This window comes from Notothenia rossii, assembly GCF_949606895.1.
Source record: "Notothenia rossii genome assembly, chromosome: 7".
In the NCBI taxonomy this organism is placed as follows: domain Eukaryota; kingdom Metazoa; phylum Chordata; class Actinopteri; order Perciformes; family Nototheniidae; genus Notothenia; species Notothenia rossii.
Genome location: NC_136905.1, coordinates 6,221,785 through 6,248,207, shown reverse-complemented (window position 1 = coordinate 6,248,207; position 26,423 = coordinate 6,221,785). Strand labels below are relative to the sequence as shown.

At 40.9% G+C, this 26,423-nt stretch overlaps 1 protein-coding gene across 1 annotated transcript in view; it reads right to left on the bottom strand.

The window, feature by feature from the left end:
• The window catches only part of sema6cb (semaphorin 6Cb), a 188,795-nt gene that overhangs the window by 49,516 nt on the left and 112,856 nt on the right, over nucleotides 1-26,423 (bottom strand). The window contains exons 7-16 of the mRNA XM_079640911.1: nucleotides 26,038-26,044; nucleotides 25,887-25,942; nucleotides 25,475-25,576; nucleotides 14,143-14,233; nucleotides 11,456-11,578; nucleotides 8,565-8,653; nucleotides 7,099-7,316; nucleotides 6,386-6,517; nucleotides 4,544-4,699; nucleotides 22-198 (exon numbers count right to left, since the gene is read on the bottom strand). Of these exons, the coding sequence (XP_079497037.1) occupies nucleotides 22-198; nucleotides 4,544-4,699; nucleotides 6,386-6,517; nucleotides 7,099-7,316; nucleotides 8,565-8,653; nucleotides 11,456-11,578; nucleotides 14,143-14,233; nucleotides 25,475-25,576; nucleotides 25,887-25,942; nucleotides 26,038-26,044 (1,151 nt within the window). The remainder of the gene's footprint in view (nucleotides 1-21; nucleotides 199-4,543; nucleotides 4,700-6,385; nucleotides 6,518-7,098; nucleotides 7,317-8,564; nucleotides 8,654-11,455; nucleotides 11,579-14,142; nucleotides 14,234-25,474; nucleotides 25,577-25,886; nucleotides 25,943-26,037; nucleotides 26,045-26,423) is intronic.

The following is a 26,423-nucleotide window of genomic DNA, read 5'->3' as shown; positions in this document are numbered from 1 at the left end:
GTGTAAATAAATCCGACTGACTTGCTGGGGTTGTACACGTCGATGTCCTCCAGCAGCTGGGAGCTGAAGGAGGCGTTGGCCCCCTCGGTGCTCGCCAGGATCTTCAGCACATGCCCGTTGTCTGAGCCCAGAAACACCACCGTGTGGTTCTTATTGGGCCCCGCGGACGTGTCCACCGCGATCTGGGTCAACTTGAACCTGGATTTCAAAGAGACACAGAAACAAAGGCTTTTATTAATGAAACAGTTTGTAGAAGAAGTTGAAGATCGCAATTATTTTTGACTGTTTTTGAAATTGTGATATCATTTGTGACACAAGAGGGAACGAGCATTTTGGAAGATATAAAAATGATTATGATGTGATTTTTAAAGAGTCACAAACATGGATTTTTAAAAGTCTGTAGAATACAATTAGTCGGACCCAGGTATGTCTGCAACAACACAACACTTCAGTCGGATATTTACACATACGTTGCATTTACCACATTTTGCACAAACAACCATATCTATAATATCTAGGGAACAGTTGGGGGGATGTGGAGTGGGAACGAGGCTCTTGAAATGAATGTTCCTTCAAGATGGCGTAACGGATAGTGGGCAAACAACACCACATGTGTTGGTTGTGCATCTTCCCATCGTCTTTTGTTCTGTCGATCCCCCATGATAAACAAAACAAACATGTGGGCGAATACTGAGCTCATTGTATTAAGCATCAGCGTGCAATCAATCACTTCATCCACCATCCCACTAATTCCCTTCCCTCCATCGCCCACATCCTTTAATCCATTCATTCATCCCCAAATCCAGCCCTCCACCCACAGCCAGAGCATCGACCCTCCTTCCTGCTGCGGAGCCACTTTCCTCCACTCACCAACGTCTCTCTCGTTTTTTTATTTAGTGATATAGGAGTTACAAGACAAGTGCATACACATACAGTGTCACATATACACTGAAGACAATAAGGAGCATTTACAAGTATACAAGACAAATGAAATATACATGAGACATGGAGTGCGTGTGCGCCTGGGGGTTGGACAAAAAGAGAGTAATAAATGACACAATTATAATTAAAATGATATGAGTAACAATAGGCGCGTTCACACTGCTGCTGGTGGGACTCCCAGCAGCTTCTACTGAAGCCTTCAGAGTAAATCGCCAGAACGCCGACACCTCCTCATCTCCACCGCTCCCATGTTTCATTTTGTGTTGCCATAAGTTAGTCTCTCTGCGTTTGTGCGCTGGGCTAATGCTAATAATGCTAGTGCGAGGATAATAAAATGGCGGCTTCACAAAACTTTTATGGAGTTTTACGGGGCGTGGTTTGCAATCCGCCCAGCCAATCAGACATGAGAACCTTTTTCTCCCACGAAAGTCCCTGCTCTCTAGCAGGGTTATGGCTAGAAAGGATCCGTCTAGTGTAAAACTCTCGCGAGGGTTTGCAAGTCACCTAGCTGAATGTTTACGTTTGGCATGCAGCCTTTCAGTTACAATCGTTAACATCAGGGGGCCACAGCAAATGATGGTGAGAAGCTAAACTATCCGCTTTCAGTTACGATCGTTAACATCAGTGGGCCACAGCAAATGATGGTGAGAAGCTAAACTATCTATTAATGATGTCAATGACAGGGAGTGTGATTGTTGAAATAGGGTGTTAGCGGTCTTGCTGGTGTTCAAAGAAGAATGACAACACTGTAGATCACCAACACTATGGATTATTTGTATTCACAGGCGAGGCAAGTCAAGGTTGTCGCAGTAAAAGTCCCAAGATAGCTCCTGGTGCGATAAAATGTTCCCTTTCAGTGTTTACTATAAAGTCTGATGTTTCTCTATTAATATTGCTGCTGCATTAATGTGTATGTTGCATCATGTTACTGCTGTAGATGTGTTTCCGAGCCGCTCCAACGAGAGTTAACGAGAAAGTGACGTCATATTTACACTAGACGGATCCTTTCTAGCCATAACCGTCTAGCAGGACGGAGAAGGGGGAAAAAAGGTTCTCATGAACTCATTTTAGTTCCGGCTCTTTTTGGTGTGAACGCGACATTTCGGAACTATATCGGAACTAAAGTGGGAGAAGTACTGCGGTGTGAACGCGCCTCATATGATAGTCATGTATGCTAGGAAGGGCATGAGCATGAGCCTGACCTTAAAGAAGCTGAAAAGGGAGGAAGCTGAAATCGGATTGTTAATTACCAACGCCTTTTTATGAAAAGATCCAGTGAGATTTGTTTATTTGGAGCACCATGCCTGATTCATATTCATCCTCACTTTTATTTTAGGTTGTGGAGCTGAAGGGCACCTTGTTGTTGCTGTTGTTGACGGAGGGATGATTTTTTTTATTCTCCCATACGACATATCATGCTGTCGAGATGCAGGATCCTTCTGATCCTGCTTCACATGCAGTCTACTATTAACATGTCAATTCTTGTTATGTCATTTAGAGTCAGTAATGTTTGTGTTTATCAAGTGGACACTGCTTAAGTTGGTATAGTATAATCATGATTATGTTTCATTTCATTATTTATTTATTTTATTCTTTGTATTATTGTTTTATACATTTGAAATAAATCAAATCAAATCAGAATACTTTATTTATATGCCGGGGGAATTTGGGTTTTGTGACAGTTTCTCCATACATGCCTAAATAAGGGACAACACAACGGAATACAATTAAAGTAAAAAGTCCACATTTGACCTCGAGTACATGTCACAATATATACACAATGTCAATCTTCAGGTCATTTAGATTTAAGACTCTCCAACCCTTTCCGAAGGCCTCTGAATTAAAATAAAGACGACAATCCTCTGTTGAAGTTCTCTTAACACTGAAGTTAGAACAACCTGTACTCAGGGTGGTATTCAAATTGAGACACTCAGCCTCTCTCTTGCCTCTCTCTCTTCCCTCTCTCTCTTCCCTCCCCCCTCTCTCCCCATGTTTGCCCACATGGACCTGCCTGTGTGTCCCTGCTCTGACGGCCTGATGTGCTTCTGGTTAGATTTCATTTATCTGGTTTCTTTCTGGGGAGAGGCAGATGTGATGTTTTTGGAGCCAGATGTGAGGCGGCACATGTTTCCCCAGTGAGGAGCCGCTGCCATGTGTGGCTGACTGTCAGCTTGGCTCTGCTTCAGGAGGTGTGTGTGTGTGTGTGTGTGTGTGTGTGTGTGTGTGTCTTAGTCTGAATATGTGATGTGTATCTGCTATGTGGACAAACATGTCTGAAGTTTATGCAGCACTGTCTGCAACACTTGACAACAATTCTACATTCAGCACAACATCGTGTGATATCAGTGGATTCTCAAATGTCATGTCTCCACACACACACACACACACACACACACACACACACACACACACACACACACACACACACACACACACACACACACACACACACACACACACACACACACACACACACACACACACACACACACACACACACACACACACACACACGAGCAGGTGGGTCAGCACTAGACCCCCCCCCCCCCCCCCCCTCCTTGTGTGGTCTCTGGCAGAGATCGAGCGTTTCAGTAAATCCGATGGGTTTTAATGAGGAACATGGTTGTGTGTTCCACCTGAGCTCACTTATCGATACCAATCACAGCCCGAGTGAGGAAACCCTCCCGGTGTATTATTTAGAGATAGAAAATGATACCTGAATAACAGTCCTTACAGGAGAAAGCCTGAAGAGTATGTTCTCATAAAAAACGGTTTATACCTGCAGGAAGTTTGAGTAAACGGCCATCTTTACATCGCTCATCCAAAGCTATAAAGGCTGCCAAACATTATATACTCATTTATATAAATAGTTATCACCGCAATAAACTGCATTTCATTTTGTCTTAATTTACATTATTGAATTCATATTCTGTTCTTGTACACATCCCGTTGATATAGACTTTTTGCACTATTTTGTATTTTATTATATGTTGCATTGTTGGAGGAGCTCAGGTCAATCCAATCCATGTTATTTCTACAGCACATTTAAAAACAACAGAGTTTAACAAAGTGCTGTACATCAACAACTGTATAAAAACATAGTATAAAAACAGACGGGACACGAAACAAATGTCAAACACGAGACAATGAAACCAGATCAGAAGCCACAGACTGAGAAACTCTCCTGCAAGACGTAAAAACAATACAAAAAACTAGTAAGATAAAATAATTTCATTGCCATTTCTACACTGCAGCTTTGAGCATAAGACAATACAAACTTTGAATTTGAACATAGCTCAATAAGGAAGTGAACGCATCCTGATCAGGAGGCCTGGAGGAGGCGGAGGACTGTTTGTTTGTAGAAAGCTGAATATGTGATGTGTGCAAAATGGGACACTTTCTAAACTCTAGGAATGAAGCCCCGGGTGCATTAAACACTTCCCGTGCTCAGAGCTGAATCCCAGAGCCAAAGGTTTTCTCTCACTGATTGTGCTGTCATGTTAAATGTTCGTTGTTTGTATTTCATGAATTGTGTCTTGATATTTGTCTATGTTGATGTTACACACGGAGCTGCTGTGATGCAAGTATTATCGTATCGTACCTGCTGGTGGTGCGGGTGAAGTAGGGTCTGTCGTTGACGGAGGGCACCGACTCGTCCATCAGCGGGTACGACTTGATGAAGGTCAGCGTGTCGTCGGGGAAGGTGGTGGACGACTTGTAGGCAGCGGCTGATCCCTCACCAGCGCAGCACCCAGGTCTGTAACGCAGAGAATGAACCGTCAGCAGTGACTCGAGTTGTGAGAACACTGGCATCTGCAGTTTCAGCTCTAAAACCACCAGAGTCAGGGCCAGTCTCATCCCACAGGCCATACGACTGTTAAACACCTGAACTTTTGAAAGAACATCCATAACATTCATCCGGCTGCTACTTATATATATCAATATTACTTGTATATATACTATTCTTGCACTATCTATCTGTATTTACTAGACCCTCCAGAAAAACGAGATTCTGCGATTGCAGAATTTACCGCATAATCAGCAAAATGGCGCAGATTTTTAAAAGGCCGCATATTTATCAAAAGGCCGCATAATCACCGCATTTTTCCACAAAGTTGAGAAAAAAAAAAGTTAACTCGTCTTGACGTCATCAGCTCGCGCATCACAGAATGTAAACAACGCTGTATAGAGTGAACGTGTGGAGCTCACACGATAGAGAAAACACCAAGATGAAAAAATCTAATCCATCTCATTTACCGACGAACATTTCTACTAAAGACCGGGCAAAAAGTGGAGGGAAACTATTCTGCACCCCGTGCAACTGTGTGTTGGAGCATAAGAGAAAATCGACGTGACGACCCACTTTGATTCATTCAAACATTCGAAAATGCTTTCTGCTGCTGCGGACAAGAAAGCCATTCAACTCACGTTCACGAGGCATCAACCTCCAAAACCCTTTCGAGGGCTACAAGAAACGAAGTGAGTAGCCTACAAGATTGAAGCTGGTCAGATAACGAACGAGTACATGAAAACAGAATGAGGCGGAGAAGTGTGTGTGTGTGTGTGTGTGTGTGTGTGTGTGTGTGTGTGTGTGTGTGTGTGTGTGTGTGTGAGATTAAAATAGCCCAATTGCTTTTACAATAAATAAACATTGAATGTATTTAATTGAATAGTAAAGGGGTTTAACGTTAGTGGCAGGTTGTGTGTGAGAGAGAATAAATAAGACAGCTCAATATTTATTTATTTTTTATTCTTTTCCCGCATATTTAGCATATTTCGCAACTTCCCGCAATTTCACCGCATAAAATCACATAAAAAGCCCAACATGTTTAATCGCATAATCAAGGATTTTGTCCCGCGTTTTTCTGGAGGGTCTAATTTACGTGTGTGGCACTGTTGGATGAGCCTGTGACCTAAGGAAAAAGCCAAAGGCAGCTTAATGTTACATTACATGTCACATGTTCGACTATTTTATCCAAAGCGACTTACATACTCAATACTGTGGACAATCCCCACAGGAGCAATTTGGGGTGAAGTGTCTCAGGGACACAACGACATGCTGACTGCAGTGGGGTTTGAACCTGAACATCAACGCACAATCCACTGCACCACACGCCTCACATATACATAACATAATGTTACCAAAGAAGCATGCATAAAAAAAGTATTAAAGATAGCCCAAGGTTGAGGCCTGTGATCAAGGAGGGCAGCACAAACTGATAAACTGGGTCAAAATATTTCCCCAACAATCAGCAGTGACTAAAGATGTGAAAACAGTGGCATCCGTTTGGTTCTGGGGAAGAACAGGTGTCACGGCTTGTGTTTTTTTGTCCCGAGATGTCTGTGCAGAACAACAGCAGCTGCAAAAGCTCCGTTGTTAAAGGCAGAAAAAAAACCATGTTCTTGGAAAGTGACAGTTTGTTATTTAAAGATGTTTTCTCACCTCGGTTTTGGGACCTGATCCTCGGGAACAGGTGTCCAGGCTGTCTCGCTGTTCCTCTGCTCTTTGAATTTGCCACTGAAGGCCTTCTCGATGTCGTCCATGTAGAAAGCGCACACTGCAGAGCCGGTGATGCTGTTAGAGACCAGAGAGGGAGATGGCGTCAGAAGAGATGGGGACAAAGGTCTGGAATCAGCATACTGTCAACGTCTGGTGTAGTTTCTGTCTTTTTTACTAAGGAGAGCTCAGCGTATAGCAAAGGGTTGAAACATGGAAATGGAAATACTTCTTGTCCTGCTAGCCTTTTTTTTTTACTGTTTGTTTATGTCAAGGAATAGATTAGCAAAACAACTCATTTTGTATATATTTGTCTACATTATATTACATTTTATTTACAGTAGCCGATGTATAATTCAGAGGAACTTACAATAAATGCAATAAACAAGGAAATACAAACTCAGATCTTCAAGAAACCTGCATGACAGGTCCTTCAAAATAAGCCATTGTGCATTAGTCTTTATTGACTTACAACTTCTAAGTACTACATTTTGTTTGTGTTGGTTGGCCAAGATGCAAAGGAAACAGGTGGGTTTGAGTCTTAACAAATAACAAATGTATAACGGGATAGGACTTTGCTATTCGTATATCTCTCCCAAAGAATAAAACGTGCTCAAACCACAGCTGACACTGCGCAGAGACAACAACATGTTTCTAACCTGTTGGCCTGCGTGGTGAAGACCCCCAGCACGGCCGGCCGGTGGTTGATCTGCAGAACGTTTGTCAGCGACTGCAGAACATCGAAGTAGAAGAAGGAGTCTCCCGGCACGGAGCAGTTCAGCCGGGCTTTGAGAAATGACGTCCAGTAACGTTCCAGCACCCTCGGGGAACCGCCATTATCATTCTTACAGACACGAGCGACTCTGGAGAAAACCACCTGAGGGGACAGGAGGGGAAGATCCATTACTGCCAGAGATGGGAAACACATCCTTTACTCCAAATACTCTGGTGAAAGTAGAAGTACCGACTAAACTTCTTTACTCAAGTCAAAGTAAAGAGGCTTTGAAATGTACTTCAGTAAAAAGTACCCATAACTAGCAGCTGTTTTAAAGAGTACCTGACCTCCCTTTATATTAATAGAACAATAATGTCATTGTTAGCTAATGAATGTTTCCATGGTGACCAACGGCAACATGACAACGTTTCCATTGGTCCCTCTTCTTTAGAGAAGACCAGGAAATGATGGATACACGGATCGTGTTCAAATCAATAGGCACGCAATGACTCTAAATAATAATGATCACGCCACCAAACACACATTCAGACTAAAGGAACCAGCCTGTTTGGAAAATGAGAGAAGTAGAAAGTACAGGTATTAGTGTTCAACATGTGAGAAGTAGAAAGTACAGGTATTTGAGTTCAACATGTAAGAAGTAGAAAGTACAAGTATTTGGGTTCAAAATGTAAGAAGTAGAAAGTAAAGGTATTTGAGTTCAACATGTAAGAAGTAGAAAGTACAGGTATTTGTGTTTAACGTGTAAGAAGTAGAAAGTACAGGTATTTGAGTTCAACATGTAAGAAGTAGAAAGTACAGGTATTTGTGTTTAACGTGTAAGAAGTAGAAAGTACAGGTATTTGTGTTCAACATGTAAGAAGTAGAAAGTACAGGTATTTGTGTTTAACGTGTAAGAAGTAGAAAGTTCAGGTATTTGGGTTCAAAATGTAAGAAGTAGAAAGTACAGGTATTTGAGTTCAACATGTAAGAAGTAGAAAGTGCAGGTATTTGTGTTCAACATGTAAGAAGTAGAAAGTACAGGTATTTGTGTTTAACGTGTAAGAAGTAGAAAGTACAGGTATTTGTGTTTAACGTGTAAGAAGTAGAAAGTACAGGTATTTGTGTTCAAAATGTAAGAATTCAAAGCCTTCAGAAAAATAAGTCGTGGAGTAAAGTACTGATACCAGAAAGATGTACTTAAGTACAGTAACAAAGTATTTGTACTGCACTACTTCCCACCTCTGCTTACGGCTGACAGCTACAGTATCAATCATGTTTAGGAACAGGAAATAATTAGCCAACAATAAAAGTGATTGTTAGCATGTGGCAAGAGATGTTGATTGACTTCATTCCACTCAAACAATTATGCAGACACCACAAACCACAAGAGTGTCTGGTCTGAAGCCTCACCTTGCCAAGAGTTGTGTACTCCACTGCGATCTCACTCAAGAAGAAGTACACGTAGTTACCATACTCGATAGCGTGCAGGAAATGGGGCTCTGTGGGAGGCAGGAGAGAAAACATGTGACATCTGTGAGGACTTATTCAGGGATTGACATGTGCATCGGGAGCAGGCGGTTAGGGGAGCTGGTAAACACAAACGCTCAATGTGGACAATGGGCTCAGGAGAAATGCAGGGAGAGAGCGTTCAGAAATGGCACATTTACATATAAGGGCAGACAGATAAGGAAAACACACGTACTATCAGAGAGATAACAAAACAGAGCTGGTCCTGGATCAGAGCTGATAAAAACACCTGTACTGTATATCTAAGATAAAGTTCAGCCGGCGGTACACATGACTAAAATACCTAAAAGTTACAGTTTGTTTTGAGATCTGCAATCAGATTTTGTGGGTTGAGAAATGTATTTTAAGGCTTTTTTTAATCTGATGGAAGCAATAGAGTGGTGCGGGAACGAGTTAGCATTAGCACTTCCAGTTTCCCTCGTCTCGAAGTCAATCATTTTCTTTTGTATGCATTCAGATGCCTGAAATAAGCTGAGGGGATTTTCTCATTTCTTTCCCGCGTTTTAAATTACGTCAATAAATACCCTACTGGTTTCTTAAACAGCTGTTGCTAACAAGTTTCTAAATAAAACTATTAAACGTCATCACACAGAAGATTAGCCACCTTTAGCTTAGCGGTGGTGACATGTAGCTATGTAAGTTAGTGTATTGCTTGCATATATCAATTGCATTTACACTTCAAATATTACAACGATTGTGTTAATATGTGGAGATTATCCAGATGAACAATATATATATGTTCATAAAAGTGTCTTTAACAAAGATCTTATTTTGAGCAATATTCCAAAATCCAATGGAGAAATCCCATTTACTTTGTGCTATGTGCTATGACGCTAACTTTGGGTCCTTCTACAAAAACACCCTCGCCTTGACGTAGCTCCATGAGAGGGAACAAAGACACATTTAATGTCTCGATAGGATGGGAAATTAAATAGTTCTACACGCGGCTTTAAATGAGAATGACCAGGAAGTTAACTCTTGTGTGATGATTGACTGATCAAGAAATAATGGACCCATTTTACTATAATTATGAGCTAATGAAAATGACAGCCTTGGTGAAAGTGCTGGGCCGCAATCAAGCCTGTTGCACGGCGGTGTTAGAGAGCGATGTATCGATGGCCGAGCACAGACACCAGCTTGGAGAAACCAAAGAAACTTCTGAAATGAATGTTAATCACTTCCTTCTGATACAATCTGCGACGGTGAGTACCGGGAGAAAGGAGAAGCTGCTGCCTGAATGATTACTACAAAAGGGCAAGGAACGATAAAAGATTTGAAAAGAGATTTGTTATCCTCTGAGCGCAGTGAATCCTGGCATTTTGCAGACTTGGAGAATATGATTCAAAATGGAAAAGCAATCAGGACCAAACTTTAGTCTTTGACAGGTTCATATATCAGAGAAATAAGAAGCCGCCCAGTATTCAACTGCCACAACTGTATGCTATGTACCTAATGTTACACTTCATTTCACAGCATGGGTGAATACTTGATGCTGATTGGTCAATTTGGATATTCAATGGTCTGTTATTTCTAGATAGTAGACCGCTGTTAAGAAGGCTCTGAACTGAGGGCAATGAAGTCATATTAGTCCGCAGAGAGAAGCCATTTAAAATCAGCTGTGGCCAAAAACAGTCAGAAATCACCATAAAATACTTCTTAAGTATTCCTTTTTATATACTGAGGGTGCATTGACTCATGATGGCTGAGGAAGTCAACACTAAAGGGAACAGCAGAAGAAGACGGACAGGAAGTAACCACTAAAGGGAACAGCAGAAGAAGACAGACAGGAAGTAAACACTAAAGGGAGCAGCAGAAGAAGACAGACAGGAAGTAACCACTAAAGGGAACAGCAGAAGAAGACGGACAGGAAGTAAACACTAAAGGGAACAGGAGAAGAAGACAGACAGGAAGTGAACACTAAAAGGGAACAGCAGAAGAAGACGGACAGGAAGTAAACACTAAAGGGAACAGCAGAAGAAGACGGACAGGAAGTAAACACTAAAGGGAACAGTAGAAGAAGACAGACAGGAAGTAAACACTAAAGGGAACAGCAGAAGAAGACAGACAGGAAGTAAAAACTAAAGGGAACAGCAGAAGAAGAAGACGGACAGGAAGTAACCACTAAAGGGAACAGCAGAAGAAGACAGACAGGAAGTAACCACTAAAGGGAACAGCAGAAGAAGAAGACGGACAGGAAGTAACCACTAAAGGGAACAGCAGAAGAAGACAGACAGGAAGTAAATACTAAAGGGAACAGCAGAAGAAGACGGACAGGAAGTAACCACTAAAGGGAACATTAGAAGAAGACGGACAGGAAGTAACCACTAAAGGGAACAGCAGAAGAAGAAGACAGACAGGAAGTGAACAATAAAGGGAACAGCAGAAGAAGACAGACAGGAAGTACACACTAAAGGGAACAGCAGAATAAGACAGACAGGAAGTGAACAGCAGAAGAAGACAGACAGGAAGTAAACACTAAAGGGAACACAGTATGGGCTCTTGCAGTGTTCAAATACTGTTTAATGGAAAATAAAATGTGAACAGACTTGATCAGTTACAGGAAACCTCTTTCGGTGCTGCGGTAATCTCTTTGTCACATTTTAAATCAATATAATCTTTCTTTGAGTCAGTTTCGTGAGTCATATTGTTGGTTTATTAAGAACGCATCAGTGTAATAGGTGGGAGAATTTGCAGCTTTGCTCCGGGATCCTTCTCTCATTATTAAGCGGCTCGCTGCGCATTATAATATCTTCCTTCACATGCTGTTCTCTCACCTCTCAGCCATTTGGAGTCGTACTTGACGGTACGCAGCACTGGGCTGCTTTCTCCCAGACTTCGGTAAATCACTGCATCGCTCGCCAAGAAGTCCGTCATGGTGGCCGAGTAGAAATCACCACCTGAGATATGAAAAAAAGACAGAAAAAGGTGATTTGATATTACATTCTCAGGGATCATAACTCCCAGGAGCAACCCACTTCTTTGAAGCGTCTATTTTGGTCACAGGTGACTTTTATTCTGCCCTTTAGAAAGAGGCAGATGATAGCCGATGTAGGAGAAAGTGTCACTTTTAATAACACCCCGTGTGAACTTTGCATAAATGTCAGTGGAAACCTGGCAGGAACGAGTCTGGCTCTGCCTTCACTCTCGCTGAACTCGACCCCGACATGTTCACACAGTATCAGCTTCTCTCTGCTATCATTAGTACAGAAAACCCAACCGCACGTTAAAGTCCATCGAGGGGCAACTTCAGATTACAGCCTGGGATAAAAGTGAGCACTCATATTTAATGACCCAGATCAATTAGGAAGGGTGTAGCTGTAGTTAACAAGTAGTTAAGTTTAGTATTATATATTTATTTTTTACATTCTCAGAGGTAGTTTTCTTCTTCCACTTTTGTAATATGCATAAACTAGGGGTCTCCAACCTTTCTTGAGTGGCCAAGAGCTACTTTCATCACATCGCTTGCATTTATTCACACAGCACTCAACAGTTGAATGAAGCTACTTTTGCACACGTGTGTAATTGCAATACTCAAAGCTTATCAAAAAGGTTAACTTCAGCGTAAAGCGATTCAGTTTTTTGGTTATTCTTACAAATTATGACATCAATTGTATTGTGTGATTTTCAACATGTATTTTATTCTCTTTCTTATTATTTTTTGGTTTTGTAATGTTTATTTATTTCCTGTCCATGACCTTGTTCGATTCTTACCTTGAAACTCGACATTTTTCTTATACGTTTTGAAACGTATTAATCAAAATGTCTGAAGTTATTTTTCAATGTGATCACAGGTCTATGACTAAGACTATGTGTATGGCCAACTCAGGGGTGGGATACTTTAATAAAAGTTATGATTTCTGCATATATATTAGGGATGGGAACGATTAATCGAATATTCAGGTTTTTTTTTTTTATAGGATATGTACATTTCGGTTAACCGTTTTTTTGGGGGTCGAATATTCGAATATAAATTTGCTTTCAAATTCCCATCCCTAATATATATAAATACTGAATGGGAAAAGAAGTATTTAATGACCCCAAAAATATTGGTAATGCATGTACAGGACCTTTTATCAGAGACATTTTAGGCAACCAATGCTAAGGTTTCCATAAAATATAATCAGCAATGCAACGAGTCACAGCAAACATCAAGTGTGCATTCAGCTCTGTCAAAGCTACATTATTATTATGAAGAAATGTAAGTAGTTTAAAATCAATAAGCATTCAAACTGCATTAATGTCAAACTGAAAAAAGTTCACTGAAGTTTGAAATGTTTAGCATTAATATGACGTATACAGAATTTCTCTCAAACTCAATGCTGTAATAACAAGTAAGGTCTAAATCCCTCCGTAGGGAACACAAACAAGATTTACGTTTAAATAAAAAAAACTTTTGATTAAATTATGACATTCAGGACCTTTAACATTTTAAAATGTTTGACTGGCTCTCTTCACTAAACCATCACCGGAAGAGCCTCGAAAGGCACATAAGCATTCCTTAACATTTTATTCAACCTCACATATTGTGACAATTACCGGTGAAAACATCCTTTAACGTCAATAAACACCGGTAAAAAAAAAAAAAACCTAATATAAATAAGACTGATGAGATGATTTGTTTGTAACATTTAGTAGTTAGGGTAAGTCACCCCCTCGTATTTGGTTAGTTTTAGGTGTTTTTATTACTTGTAATGCGTCTAAACCAGGGGTGTCAAACTCAAATACACAGAGGGCCAAAATAAAAAAATGGGCACTAGTGGAGGGCCGGACTGGTTCAATGTTTATTGCAGAACTTATTGAAATGAACTTATTGCACATATTAAACCTGGAACTAACAAAGCTTAAATTATTGCCTTTAAAAACAACATTAAATAATCAGTTGCATTCATTTCTTGTCGTGAGAGAAAGTGCAGAAGGAAGCATCCATTAAACTCAGTGTGCTGCTCTGTGAGGCTAGCTCAGATACTTGGCATCTCATCTTGGGTGCAAGGTCATCAATGTTTGGGCTCAGGCTCTGAGCTGAGGAGACCCTCAGGATGGAGTGAAGGTGTGCGTGCAATATACCGGAGGGCCAGATCTAATAGGAATTAGAAATTATCCTGCGGGCCGAAATTAAATCCACCAAGGGCCTGATTTGGCCCCCGGGCCTTGAGTTTGACACATGTGCTCTAAACTGTTTCTAATGTTAGTAATACATAATCTAAATACTTTGTGTTTGGTGTCGGACCCCTTTCCTCAAGATTAGTTTGGCTTATAAGTGTGTCCCAATTTCAAATCTTCACTCTGTCTTATACTTGATTATTGAACTTTTTGTCAATACATTGAATTGAAATGTGGGAATCTTAATAAAACGGGAACATTGAGGACACTGAAGAGGAGGGAGGGCACAGATCAGACGCTGTGGGATGTGTTTTTAAAAAAAAATTAAATCAAAAGACTTTTCATTGCTCAAATGACTCACCTGCAAAAAGGCCGACGTTGGACTGGCGGGACTCAAAGGGGCATCGAGCCTGTCCCACCACCTCCTCCCCCTCCTGCTCCAGAGTGGACATCTACGTCAGGACACAAGGGAATACTTTATTAGTCCATATACACAACTGTAAGGCTAACCTAATTTAGAAAAATGAACACACAAAGACAGAGAATGAACACAGCGTTACGGTTAACACCCACGAGGTCATGGCTGCGAAAAATCAATCAACAAACAAAAGTATTTTATGTGGGATACCAAATCAATCTGTGACGATGAAATGCAACACATGCATCATTAAGATTAGTTTTATTTGATGTTTGTTATGCGAGCCAGGTCCATAAATAAACGGTGTAGTGTTGGAGGTCCTGCTGTCTCGAGCGGAGAGGATAGTTTATCTCTCAGCCGCAGATATTTAGCTGCTATTTTCCAACACGCTGTTAACAAGGTTGTAAAGCTCAGATACAACAATGAGTAAAACCCAGCAGAGTGTGTGTGTGTGTGTGTGTGTGTGTGTGTGTGAGAGTGTGTGGAGGGAGCATGCAGAGCAGATTCAACACCCTGTGAAGTAACAAGGTGACACACACAATAACACACACACCACTTAAACAGTCCATTAACACGTGGCGTTATTTATGTGATGCTGTTTCCCCTCCTTAGACACAATCAGTGTGTGTGTTCTTTTATTATGCTTTTATACAGGACATGTCCTGCTCATTTTCAGGTTGTCTCTCCTGGGACATTTCTCCATGCTTTAATGTTCAAAAAGCTCTTTATTTATCTCATATTTTCACCCTCTGTCTGAAACCAGAGCCCAGTCTGCTCTGATTGGTCAGCTGGCCGGCTCTGTTGTGATTGCTCAACCGCTTAGAGATGTCCCGCCCCTTAGCCTATCACGTAACACGTTGGAGTGCAGGGGACACCCCAAAAAGCATAATAGGGCCTCTTTAAGCTGTGTGTTCTGAGACGATTATCAAAGTTTCCGATATCAAAGCACCGTATTTTCCGGATTAAGTAAACAAAGGAGTCCGATGGAGGAGTTTCAGGCATGGGAACACAAGGATTTTAGCCTTTTGAAGATCATTTACATTCTGAAATACCAATAGGCGCATTCACACTGCAGTACTTTTCCCACTTTAGTTCTGATATAGTTCCGAAATGTCGCGTTCACACCAAAAAGAGCCGGAACTAAAATTAGTTCATGAGAACCTTTTTAACCCCTTCTCCGTCCCGTCTAGAGAGCAGGGACTCTAGTGGGAGAAAAAGGTTCCTATGTCTGATTGGCTGGGCGGATCGCAAACCACGCCCCGTAAAACTCCCAAAAGGTTTTGTGAAGCCGCCATTTTATTATCCTAGCATTAGCATTAGCATTAGCCCAGCGCAGAAACACAGAGAGACTAACTTATGGCAACACAAAAGAAAACATGGGAGCGGTGGAGATGAGGAGGTGTCGGCGTTCTGGCGATTTACTCGGAAGGCTCCAGTAGAAGCTTCTGGGAGTCCCAGCAGCTTCTAATGAAGCCACTCCCTAACTCCGGGGACTTCCGGCCGGGGACTACAGGTGGCAGTATACGGTGTGAAGTTGTTTGCGGCCTGCCAGTAAACCCAAAGCAGAAGAAGAAGAAGTGACGTCAGCGGCTTCATTTGTGTAATCCACCCCCAGGAATTTATTCCGGTGTGAACGTGATCTGTACTTAGTTCATCAGAACTAAAGAGTTCTGATGAACTAAGTTCTCATGAACCTTGGTGGGAAAAGTACTGCGGTGTGAATGCGCCTAATATAAACACACTACAGGAAAGGGCCTCTTGAAGGTTAATTGAAAACCTTGATTATAAATATATTATGTAGAGAGGAGGCGGACCAAATGGGAAAAGTTGTACAAACTAATTAAGGCTGTGCCAGAATATTGAAAAGTCTCTTTTAATGGGACTTCCATTCAGTAAATGATTCCACATGAGGATAATCAATAATGTTATCCGTGTCTGTGTTTTGTGAATTATGTTTCTGGGGTTATTTTAGTTGTATGCGTCTTGTTTAGTTTGGTAAGTGCTGTAAGTCATCGTGGTCTGCCAAGAGCCTCTCGATGCAAATGAGCTTGAAACTAATTCTGGCACAATAGAGCTCAACTTATTGGCAATTCAGAAGTGTACACCTCCTTCTATTGTTAAAAACACTAAGCGTCACAGCAGCCTTTTTGAAACCGATTTATGATTAATTACTAAGTTTAGAAACTGCAAAGAAAGTGAGATGTCAAAACAAAAGTTTGGGATAAATGATAGCCGCACATATGGGATGATAACTTCATTATTAATGGTGCATTGTGTTTTAAATACTATCAGATGTCCTTCTTCCCATCTCCATCTGTCACAGGAGGCACGTTATAAAAAGTATTTGAGTTTATCACCACGGAGGAAGAGATGGTTGCTTTAGTGCCGCAGATAGCTGTTCCCATCTTTCAAAAGTGGATATAAGCACCAAAATGTCCGTGTGTATCCATCTGGGGCCTTTTATTAAAAAAACAACACCCAGTTGGCCACTGATAAAACAGTATTTTATCACACCATTTTAACCATTGGATCCATTTCTGAACCGTTTTGGAAGTCGAATGTACAATTTAGAAACTTCTTCTGAGCTTTTATGTGTCGTTTTAGGCCTAAAATGTTCAAATGAATATGTAAAAAACTGGCGCAATGCATAACACATGTATTATTTCATGCATCAACAGGAATTAAAATCGTATTTCCATGTTTAAAAAGACGTACAATTAAGTAATGGAGCAAATAGCAAAAATATAACTTTCCGCATTCCCACAGAAATCTGAGCTAAAATCGCTCCAAATTTAAAAGAGGTCACATGTGTTTACACCTCTGAACCTGATGCAACCGAACACAACCACGCTGCCCTACATATCGCTGCTGAGGGGCCTCTATTGGGTCCTCCTGCAGAGACAACGATAGTGCGACTTGGAAATGAATAAAACATATTAAAGAGGGCAAAGACTGAGAGCTTGTAATGTGTTTTCCAGTTTGGCTTCACAACAGGACGCAGCAACACAAGAGAAACGGGAGGGAGAGAACAAAGGACAGCGGGGAACTCATTAACGTAAATGATTTGATCAGTGGGACACAAAATGTTAACATCTATGATTTGTTGCCATGGTAGTTACACTTAATGTCTTATTTTATGCTCATTTTCAGGTTCATAATTGTATTTTGTGTCTCTTCTGTGACCATTTCCATTCTTTAATGCTCTTTATTTTTCCTCACACTGCCTGTGCTGTACGGCTGCACGATTCATCGATTTTTCTTTTTGTGTGTCAGTCATCCACACCAATCAGAAGTGTTGTGCTCCACATGTATTAGCCATTGTTAACCAATCAGAAGTGGCCCATGGCAACTACGCATACGCCCATGTGTGAAGACGTTTCTAGCAACATTCATGGTGTGGATAAATGGCTTCAGCCGAGCCAGAAGCAACGCTGGACAATTTAGGTACAATCAGTGAAGAGTCTGTGTATTATATTTTATTCAATGAACTGTGAACTGGGTCAGAGAGAAAGACCTGCAGGTGTGTGTGTGTGTGTGTGTGTGTGTGTCACTATCTCTGTGTATGTGTTGTATCTATGGAAACACTCTCCTGTGGATGTCCTTTTAGATTATATATATATATATAGCAAATTGAATCGTAATCGCAATATCTGTCAGAAAAATCGCAATTAGATTATTTCCCCAAATCGTGCAGCCCTACTTTGCTGTAGCACCTCTGGTCACCCTCTGTCTGGAACCAGAGACCAGTCTGCTCTGATTTTAAGGGAGGGATTATTATATTCCTCCACGATAAACACCATTTAAACCAGGAGAGTTCTACGAAAAGTCAAGTAATGGAATATTACGAGCAGGCCATGTTAGCTTTCAGTCTCTAATTAGATTTGTGCTCCTGAAAACACAATTACATTTGGTTTTAAATTTGATTACAGTATTGACCAGACTCCTCTCCTGCAGAGTGACATGATTTGAAAGTGAACAGCAGTTCGTTAATTTTAGAAAGTAAACAGACGTCAAAGAGAAAGGAGGAGTGGATGAAGCTGGCAGATGGATTTGACGCTTTAAGGTTTTGTTGTTTCACAAACGCATGTTGAAGACAGCCTGTCTACAGAGCAGCTGGTCAGTGGAGATGCATGCTCATGGTTGACACACACACACACACACACACACACACACACACACACACACACACACACACACACACACACACACACACACACACACACACACACACACACACACACACACACACACACACACACACACACACACACACACACACACACACACACACACACACACACACACACACACACACACACACACACACACACACACACACACACACACACACACACACACACACTATTTTAAATCAATCTCTCTCTTGTGTTAACCTCTGGAAACTGACACTGAGCAGGTCCGCTGTGACCCCTGAGGCCTGATGGGATGCAGGGAGGTATTCAACTGGTTCAGTCTATGCACGTGCTGCATTTATTTCTTTACCTGCAACTTATTTTATTTAGATCTTTTTTGTTCGCACCACCAGATACCAAAGCACATCCTTTGTATGTGTAAACGTACCTGGCAATAAGCTTGATTCTGAGCCCCAAAATAGAGTGGGAAATATTTCTTAAATGGTAAAAGATCGTATATAATGTGAATAATATTTAGGAGTTTTAACATGTATCTGTGAAGTGTCTTTGAGAACCTTTTAAATAATAATAATAATAATGAATATGACTCATTTGTTGATGTGTTTTGAAACATAATTTGCCTCTATATCTTAAAAGTTTGTTATAAAAAGTTTGACCATTTTGCAATAGGTTAAAAGCAAACGTGGCTTACGATGATGTTTCCCCAATTTGATGTGAATGTTCATACTGTACGTGTTGGGGAATAATTTCGCCCTCTGACGCAGATGCCCAGCCGTTATCCCCCTTAAGGAGGGGCTGCCCTAGCATATTGTTGATGTTACCAGTTTGTGACCGGGCAACTGGGTCGGTCAGAGATAGTCGTTGTTGTGGGACACCTGGAACACATCCTTCTCGGGGCGTAGATGACCTCGAGCCATAAGCGACAACAAATGTGATCCAGTGTCCTCAGCTGTTTAGTCTAACTATTGAAGAATATTGATTATTACACTCGGAACTAGTTAAAACCTGGAGCTACAGGAGGGGTCTTCAGAATTGATTGTGGCATCTCAACCGTGTGGTCAAACCGTGGCCCGGGACATGTTCTCCGGCCGAAGCTCCAAATAAACCGTCAGTGTTTGCCATCAAAGCTCCAGCTCTCCATCGTCTCTCTCTCTCTGAGTCCTGACTCCAATTGCTTCAGAAGTTTCCCCCCACAATACGCATAATTAGAACAACTATAAAACACATATGGCAGTTTCAAATAATACAAAAAAAGATATGAGAGAATATTATGTTTACAAGTTAGAGTCTGTGAAGTATTATAAATCTGTGTTGATCAAAGTCCTTTTCAGATGTTTATTGAGTAATGATTCAAAAAGTAGAAGATGATTGAATAAATACACATTAAGGGAAGTCCAACATGGAAGATGAAAGTCCTTGGAGTGTTTATACATTCATTTTCGGAAAGTGCTGGGCAAATCATGATTTAGGTAAACATCTGTGTACTTGAATACACACGTCTGCTCACATACACATTGATAGAACTGCATGAAGAGAGAGGAGCTGCCTCTCATCCTGTAGAGAAAGATAATCACTTCAAGCCAAGCACTAATACGAGACATAAGAGGACAAGTCAAGCTGTGTGAGTTAATTTATTTTTCTAATGTCTTTTCGTTTCATTAATTTGTTTGCTCTCAAACGATGTTCATTTTTCATCTTTTTGAACATTTAATTGCTTCCAATTCGTACTTTTAAATAACTGTATTGTTGTTGAACAAACAACAAACAACAAACAAACTTTCTATTTGCAAAAAGGGCCAAACCTCCAGGTCAAGGACTCAAACTCACATCTATACTTTTGCCTTTTTTATTAAGCAAATTCTCATTGTGTTAATCCCATTTCCACTGATTAAACCTGTCTAGTTATTTAATGAGCAACCACAGAAGGACCCTCCCCCCATCCTGACTCCTGGTGGGAAGTAGTGGAGCACAAATACTTTGTTACTGTACTTAAGTGCATGTTTCTGGTATCAGTACTTTACTCCACGACTTATTTTTCTGACGACTTTTTACTTTGACTTCTTACATGTTGAACACAAACACCTGTACTTTCTACTTCTTACATGTTGAACTCAAATACCTGTACTTTCTACTTCTCACATTTTTAACACAAATACCTGTACTTTCTACTTCTTACACTTTGAACCCAAATACCTGTACTTTCTACTTCTTACATGTTGAACACAAATACCTGTACTTTCTACTTCTTACATGTTGAACTCAAATACCTGTACTTTCTACTTCTTACATGTTGAACTCAAATACCTGTACTTTCTACTTCTTACATGTTGAACACAAATACCTGTACTTTCTACTTCTTACATGTTGAACTCAAATACCTGTACTTTCTACTTCTTACATGTTGAACTCAAATACCTGTACTTTCTACTTCTTACATGTTGAACACAAATACCTGTACTTTCTACTTCTTACATGTTGAACTCAAATACCTGTACTTTCTACTTCTTACATGTTGAACACAAATACCTGTACTTTCTACTTCTTACATGTTGAACACAAATACCTGTACTTTCTACTTCTTACATGTTGAACTCAAATACCTGTACTTTCTACTTCTTACATGTTGAACACAAATACCTGTACTTTCTACTTCTTACATGTTGAACTCAAATACCTGTACTTTCTACTTCTTACATGTTGAACACAAATACCTGTACTTTCTACTTCTTACATGTTGAACACAAATACCTGTACTTTCTACTTCTTACATGTTGAACCCAAATACCTGTACTTTCTACTTCTTACATGTTGAACACAAATACCTGTACTTTCTACTTCTTACATGTTGAACCCAAATACCTGTACTTTCTACTTCTCTCATTTTCCAAACAGGCTGGTTCCTTTAGTCTGAATGTGTGTTTGGTGGCGTGATCATTATTATTTAGAGTCATTGCGTGCCTATTGATTTGAACACGATCCGTGTATCCATCATTTCCTGGTCTTCTCTAAAGAAGAGGGACCAATGAAAACGTTGTCATGTTGCCGTTGTTCAGCATGGAAACATTCATTAGCTAACAATGACATTATTGTTCTATTAATATAAAGGGAGGTCAGGTACTCTTTAAAACAGCTGCTAGTTATGGGTACTTTTTACTGAAGTACATTTCAAAGCCTCTTTACTTTGACTTGAGTAAAGAAGTTTAGTCAGTACTTCTACTTTCACCAGAGTATTTTTAAACACGAGTATCTGTACTTCTACTTGAGTAAAGGATGTGTGTACTTTTACCATCTCTGCTCCCGATAAAAACCCTCTGTTAGTTCACAGGTCATCACGGTGGAAAGTAAGAATCCTCCTCGGAAAATGTAAAGTCTTGAGTTATTCAGCTCCCCTTTGGATGGAGACTCCCCCTCACTGTTCGATTTACAGCCTGCTTCCGGACCCCCCCCCCTCCTCTAATGGACCGCTGTGAATCAAAGTCCAAACCAGTGATGTCACTGAGCTCTGCTTAATAAAACCAGACATGACACAGGGCTGGAGTCTTGCATTGTTCTTACAAAATATAAGTTTAAAATCAGACTGGGGGGACGGTTCATCCCACAGGCTATGTATCCTATAGCACAGCGGCCTGAACGCATTGCAAGTGGGCCGCCAAGTAATTAGCAAAACATTATGATTTGTGTGGAAACATTTCATTATTAAGATGTATTTATTTATTTGAATCTCCTTTCCTTTCTCTTTCTTGATCCTCCTTAGCAACGGTCATTACAGTCCTTGACAGCGGTCTGTTCTACTGGAATAACAACGTGTCACACATTCTGAATCGACCAATCAGAACTTTATTTAGCCTCCGTATTGTTTATGGTTGAATGTGGGCCGCGAAACATTTTTAGATTCTTAACATCCCGATAGCAATGAATAAATTAAATGCTTTGACAATAAATACATTAAAAAAATTCATCTGTGGAAGCCGTGGCGCTGTAGAAAGCACGACCAATCATCTGAGCCGGCCCGGCTAAAGTAACTGGATGGCCTACCTGCCTGTCAGCCTTCCATCTGTGCACAAACTTATCTCGTGCCCTCATTGGTCATGTGCGCGTTCGTGTGTGTTGGAGGAGGGGCTCTGTGAGGAAGTCTGAAGGAAGGGGCAGATTTTTTCCGGTTGTATATTTTCAAATTCTAGCGCACTCGAGCTGGTCTCTCCATTCTTACCTCCCCCACCTTTAAGTGGGCCCTGAGTTGAAAAAGGTTGGGAACCATTGCTACAGCACAGACGTCTGGTTACAATGCACATATTAATGCATTCTTACAACATTTTATCTTTATTTTTGCTTCAAAAATCATAAAGCGGTTTTAATATGTGGAGATTATCCTGCTGTACAAAACGTGTAACGGCCCGTCCGCACAGCAGCTTTAAAAAAATCTTGGAGCTGGGCGTATCTGAAAGCTTGGGAATTTCTTGCGAGCAACGCGACCAACAACCAATCACATGAATCTCCCGCCCCCGACATACAAAGCAATAGCAATGTTAAAACGAAGTAAACTGGATATAAAATCCCCAAACAGGCGAAAACCTACCAGTTTCCCCCACTGTCTCTGACACCACCCTCTCAAGAGACGAGAAGCAGCTGAGCCTCGTCTCCTCTTTGTCTCTCGTCCCGCTCTCTTTTCCCTCTCGTCCTCCCCACTCCATCTCCTCCCTCTGCTTTGTTGTTTCAGAGGTGTGAGAATATTGCCTATATCAGCATATCTTGTGTTCTGTCAACATATTGCTCATGTTGCGCCAACATATTATTCCACCAACGTGAAGCGTTTGAAGTTAAACACACAGTGAACAGTTTGTGCTCTGTACAGATCTGCGGCTCAGGTTAAAGTCCACATCTGATGTGATTGTTCAGACCCTTTTTATCCTTTTAATAATTTTCCAGTTATTTTCACTTGTGTGGCTGCACTTTGAGCTCACAGCTGCTTGTTGTCTCCTCGCTGTAAACACATATTGAAGTGCAGGCTGCCAGACTTCCTTAATAGCTGACTAATGCTGCTTTCAACCCGGTGTGACCACTCTGTGTGTGTGTGTGTGTGTGTGTGTGTGTGTGTGTGTGTGTGTGTGTGTGTGTGTGTGTGTGTGTGTGTGTGTGTGTGTTTATAGGAGACGTCCCTTTCAAATGGCTTTAATTTGTTTTTATTACTTTTCCGTCTAGTGGCCTTACACAGATCAGATGTGCTGTACCTGTGTGTGTGTGTGTGTGTGTGTGTGTGTGTGTGTGTGTGTGTGTGTGTGTGTGTGTGTGTGTGTGTGTGTGTTATTTTATAGGAGACGTCCCTTTCAAATGGCTTTAATTTGTTTTTATTACTTTCCCGTCTAGTGGCCTTACACAGATGTGCTGTACCTCTGTGTGTGTGTGTGTGTGTGTGTGTGTGTGTGTGTGTGTGTGTGTGTGTGTGTGTGTGTGTGTGTGTGTGTGAACTGGTGTATGTGCAACACAACATTACAGTGTGATGCAAAATGGACTTTTTAAATCATTTTAAGGTTTTTCTGACTGTACTTTTTAATTATCCCCCTCTTATATAAATTAATACAAAAATGTAAATTGAAGTTTATTTTTTAAAATCCTATTTTGTTATCAAATTCGGCTATTGATGTAATGTTTTGTTAAGGTAATTATTCAGTAGTTAAATATACCTCCTTTAAAGGTCACCTAGTATGCAAAATGCACTTGTTCATGTCTTTTATACATCAGCATGTGTCCCCTCTGTGTAAAGAGACTCTGGAAGTTTCAGGAACAAACACCCCCTCTCTTTTTGTCCTGATCCAAAATATATGTGTAGTCAGTATGTATCTGTAGAAAAACAGATATTATTCAATACATATGTTTTCAGTTATCCTTTAAAATGATTTGTTTCCAATATTCCATAATCCTAAAGGCTCTGCTGTCTCTCTGTCCTGTGACGCATGTGTTCCAGTCTGATGTTACACATTGTGAGTCTTTACTGATGACTTGAACATCTGCTCTGTGAAAGCCACTACCACCTGTTTATGACATTACATCTCTGATCATTCCACTTAAAGAGGCCCTACTTGGCTTTTCCCTTTCCTGTAGTTTGTTATATAGGTTTCAGTGTATGTAAACAGTCCTCAAAGGTCAAAGTTCACACACTCCCCCAATGCATGAAACACCTCATTTTGACTCCTTTGTATTGTTACGTATGAAAGAAACACTTCTTTGGCTCCAACACATTGTACGTGATTGGCTAAGGGGCGGGACATCTCCTACCGGTTGACCAATCACAACAAATGAACATATTATGTCCTCTGTAAATAAAAAATATATATAACAACAACAAAAAGAAAAAAAAAACATCCAAGGCACACAAAACAGGGGGAGGAAGAAGCTTAAAAAAACGTGTCTGCCCGCCCCCCCCCCCCTCTAGCGTGCATTTTTCTTGACACTAAAAGATTAGGTCATCAGCGTCATGTTGTAAACACATTTTTTTTTAAATGTTGTATGAAACAATCAAAAACAAATAACTTTTACACTGACAAGAAACAGGTCCTGCTCATAACCATTCAGGATTTGGCTTCTAAATAATAGTTTTAGTTTAGATAAACTTGTACAATGTGTCAGTTTTGAATTTGTTCGTATGGACGGTTTTTGAAAACTGCAGTTTCCTCTCAACATGTGCATGCCCTCTCTCCGTGATGCTACATACGTGGTACAATTTGGGTTTGCTATCAAATTTCCATCCTAATGGGGTTTGTAATGGAAGTTAGTTTTAAAGGTGTTAAGATATTTTTATCAAGGACAGCAAAACATTTCAAAGTGTTTTTTAAGGGTGATTGGGAATAGAGACAAACCTTCTCTCTGTAAGTCAGATTTAGTGTATAGGTCATGTGTTTTAGTCTTGTATGACATGTGAGAGGGAACCATTAGAGATTTTTAAGAGGGCTAATTAACAAATAGTGTGTTTTGTGCATGCATTGCTTTCATCATCACTTTCTAGACAGCATCTGAGTGTGGTTTCTATGACGACGGGTACAATAGAAACCGCACACAATGACAGAACCAAACACATAACAGCTGTCCTGTAATACGATCAGTAACCGAAGCCACAGTTTTCTTACCTTATAGTTGCGGCAGGTGGGGTTGAAGGCGTTGGTGCCGCATGCGAACAGCGTCTCGTCGTTGCGTGGCACCAGCACTTTGATGTAGTTGTAACATTCATCCTGTCAGGTGGGTAACGGGCTCATGTTACTGTGCGTCAGGGACCAGGTCCAACGACAGAATCAAAGCACGAAGAGAGACACACGACCCTCCTTTCTGTTTTACAGTCACCATGGTTACTCCCCAGGCTGATTCTTGTGGTTACAATGTATCTCTGGGGAGGGACATGCTACGCTAAAGCCCCCTGCCTGTCTGCTGATGGATGTGCCGCTGATTGTGATAAGCTTCCTGCAGACCATTGCTTATTGCAAATCTACGCTGTGCAGGAAGGCAGAGAGTGAGAAATAAGGGAAACAGGAAGATAATACTCACGCTGTTCTTTCCTCTCACGGTGCACTTCTCCACATCCTTCGTCTTCCAAGTCAGTTCTGAAAAATTAACACACAGCCAACTGTCAGCTCAAAGACAAGCTGCTTCTCACCATCGCAGCTTTTGTTGCTCCCAATCGTTCAAGTGCTATTACGAGACAGCTGTGATGAAAATCTCATTAACTTCAATTCGTGGAAAAGAAAAACAAACAAAGTGAGAACATATCAAAGAAGCGCCGGCAGCGGAAAGCCAAACAGTGTGTGTCCTCAGTGATCTCACACACACACACACACACACACACACACACACACACACACACACACACACACACACACACACACACACACACACACACACACACACACACACACACACACACACACACACACACACACACACACACACACACACACACACACACACACACACACACACACACACACACACACACACACACACACACACACACACACACACACACACACACACACACACACACACACACACACACACACACACACACACACACACACACACACA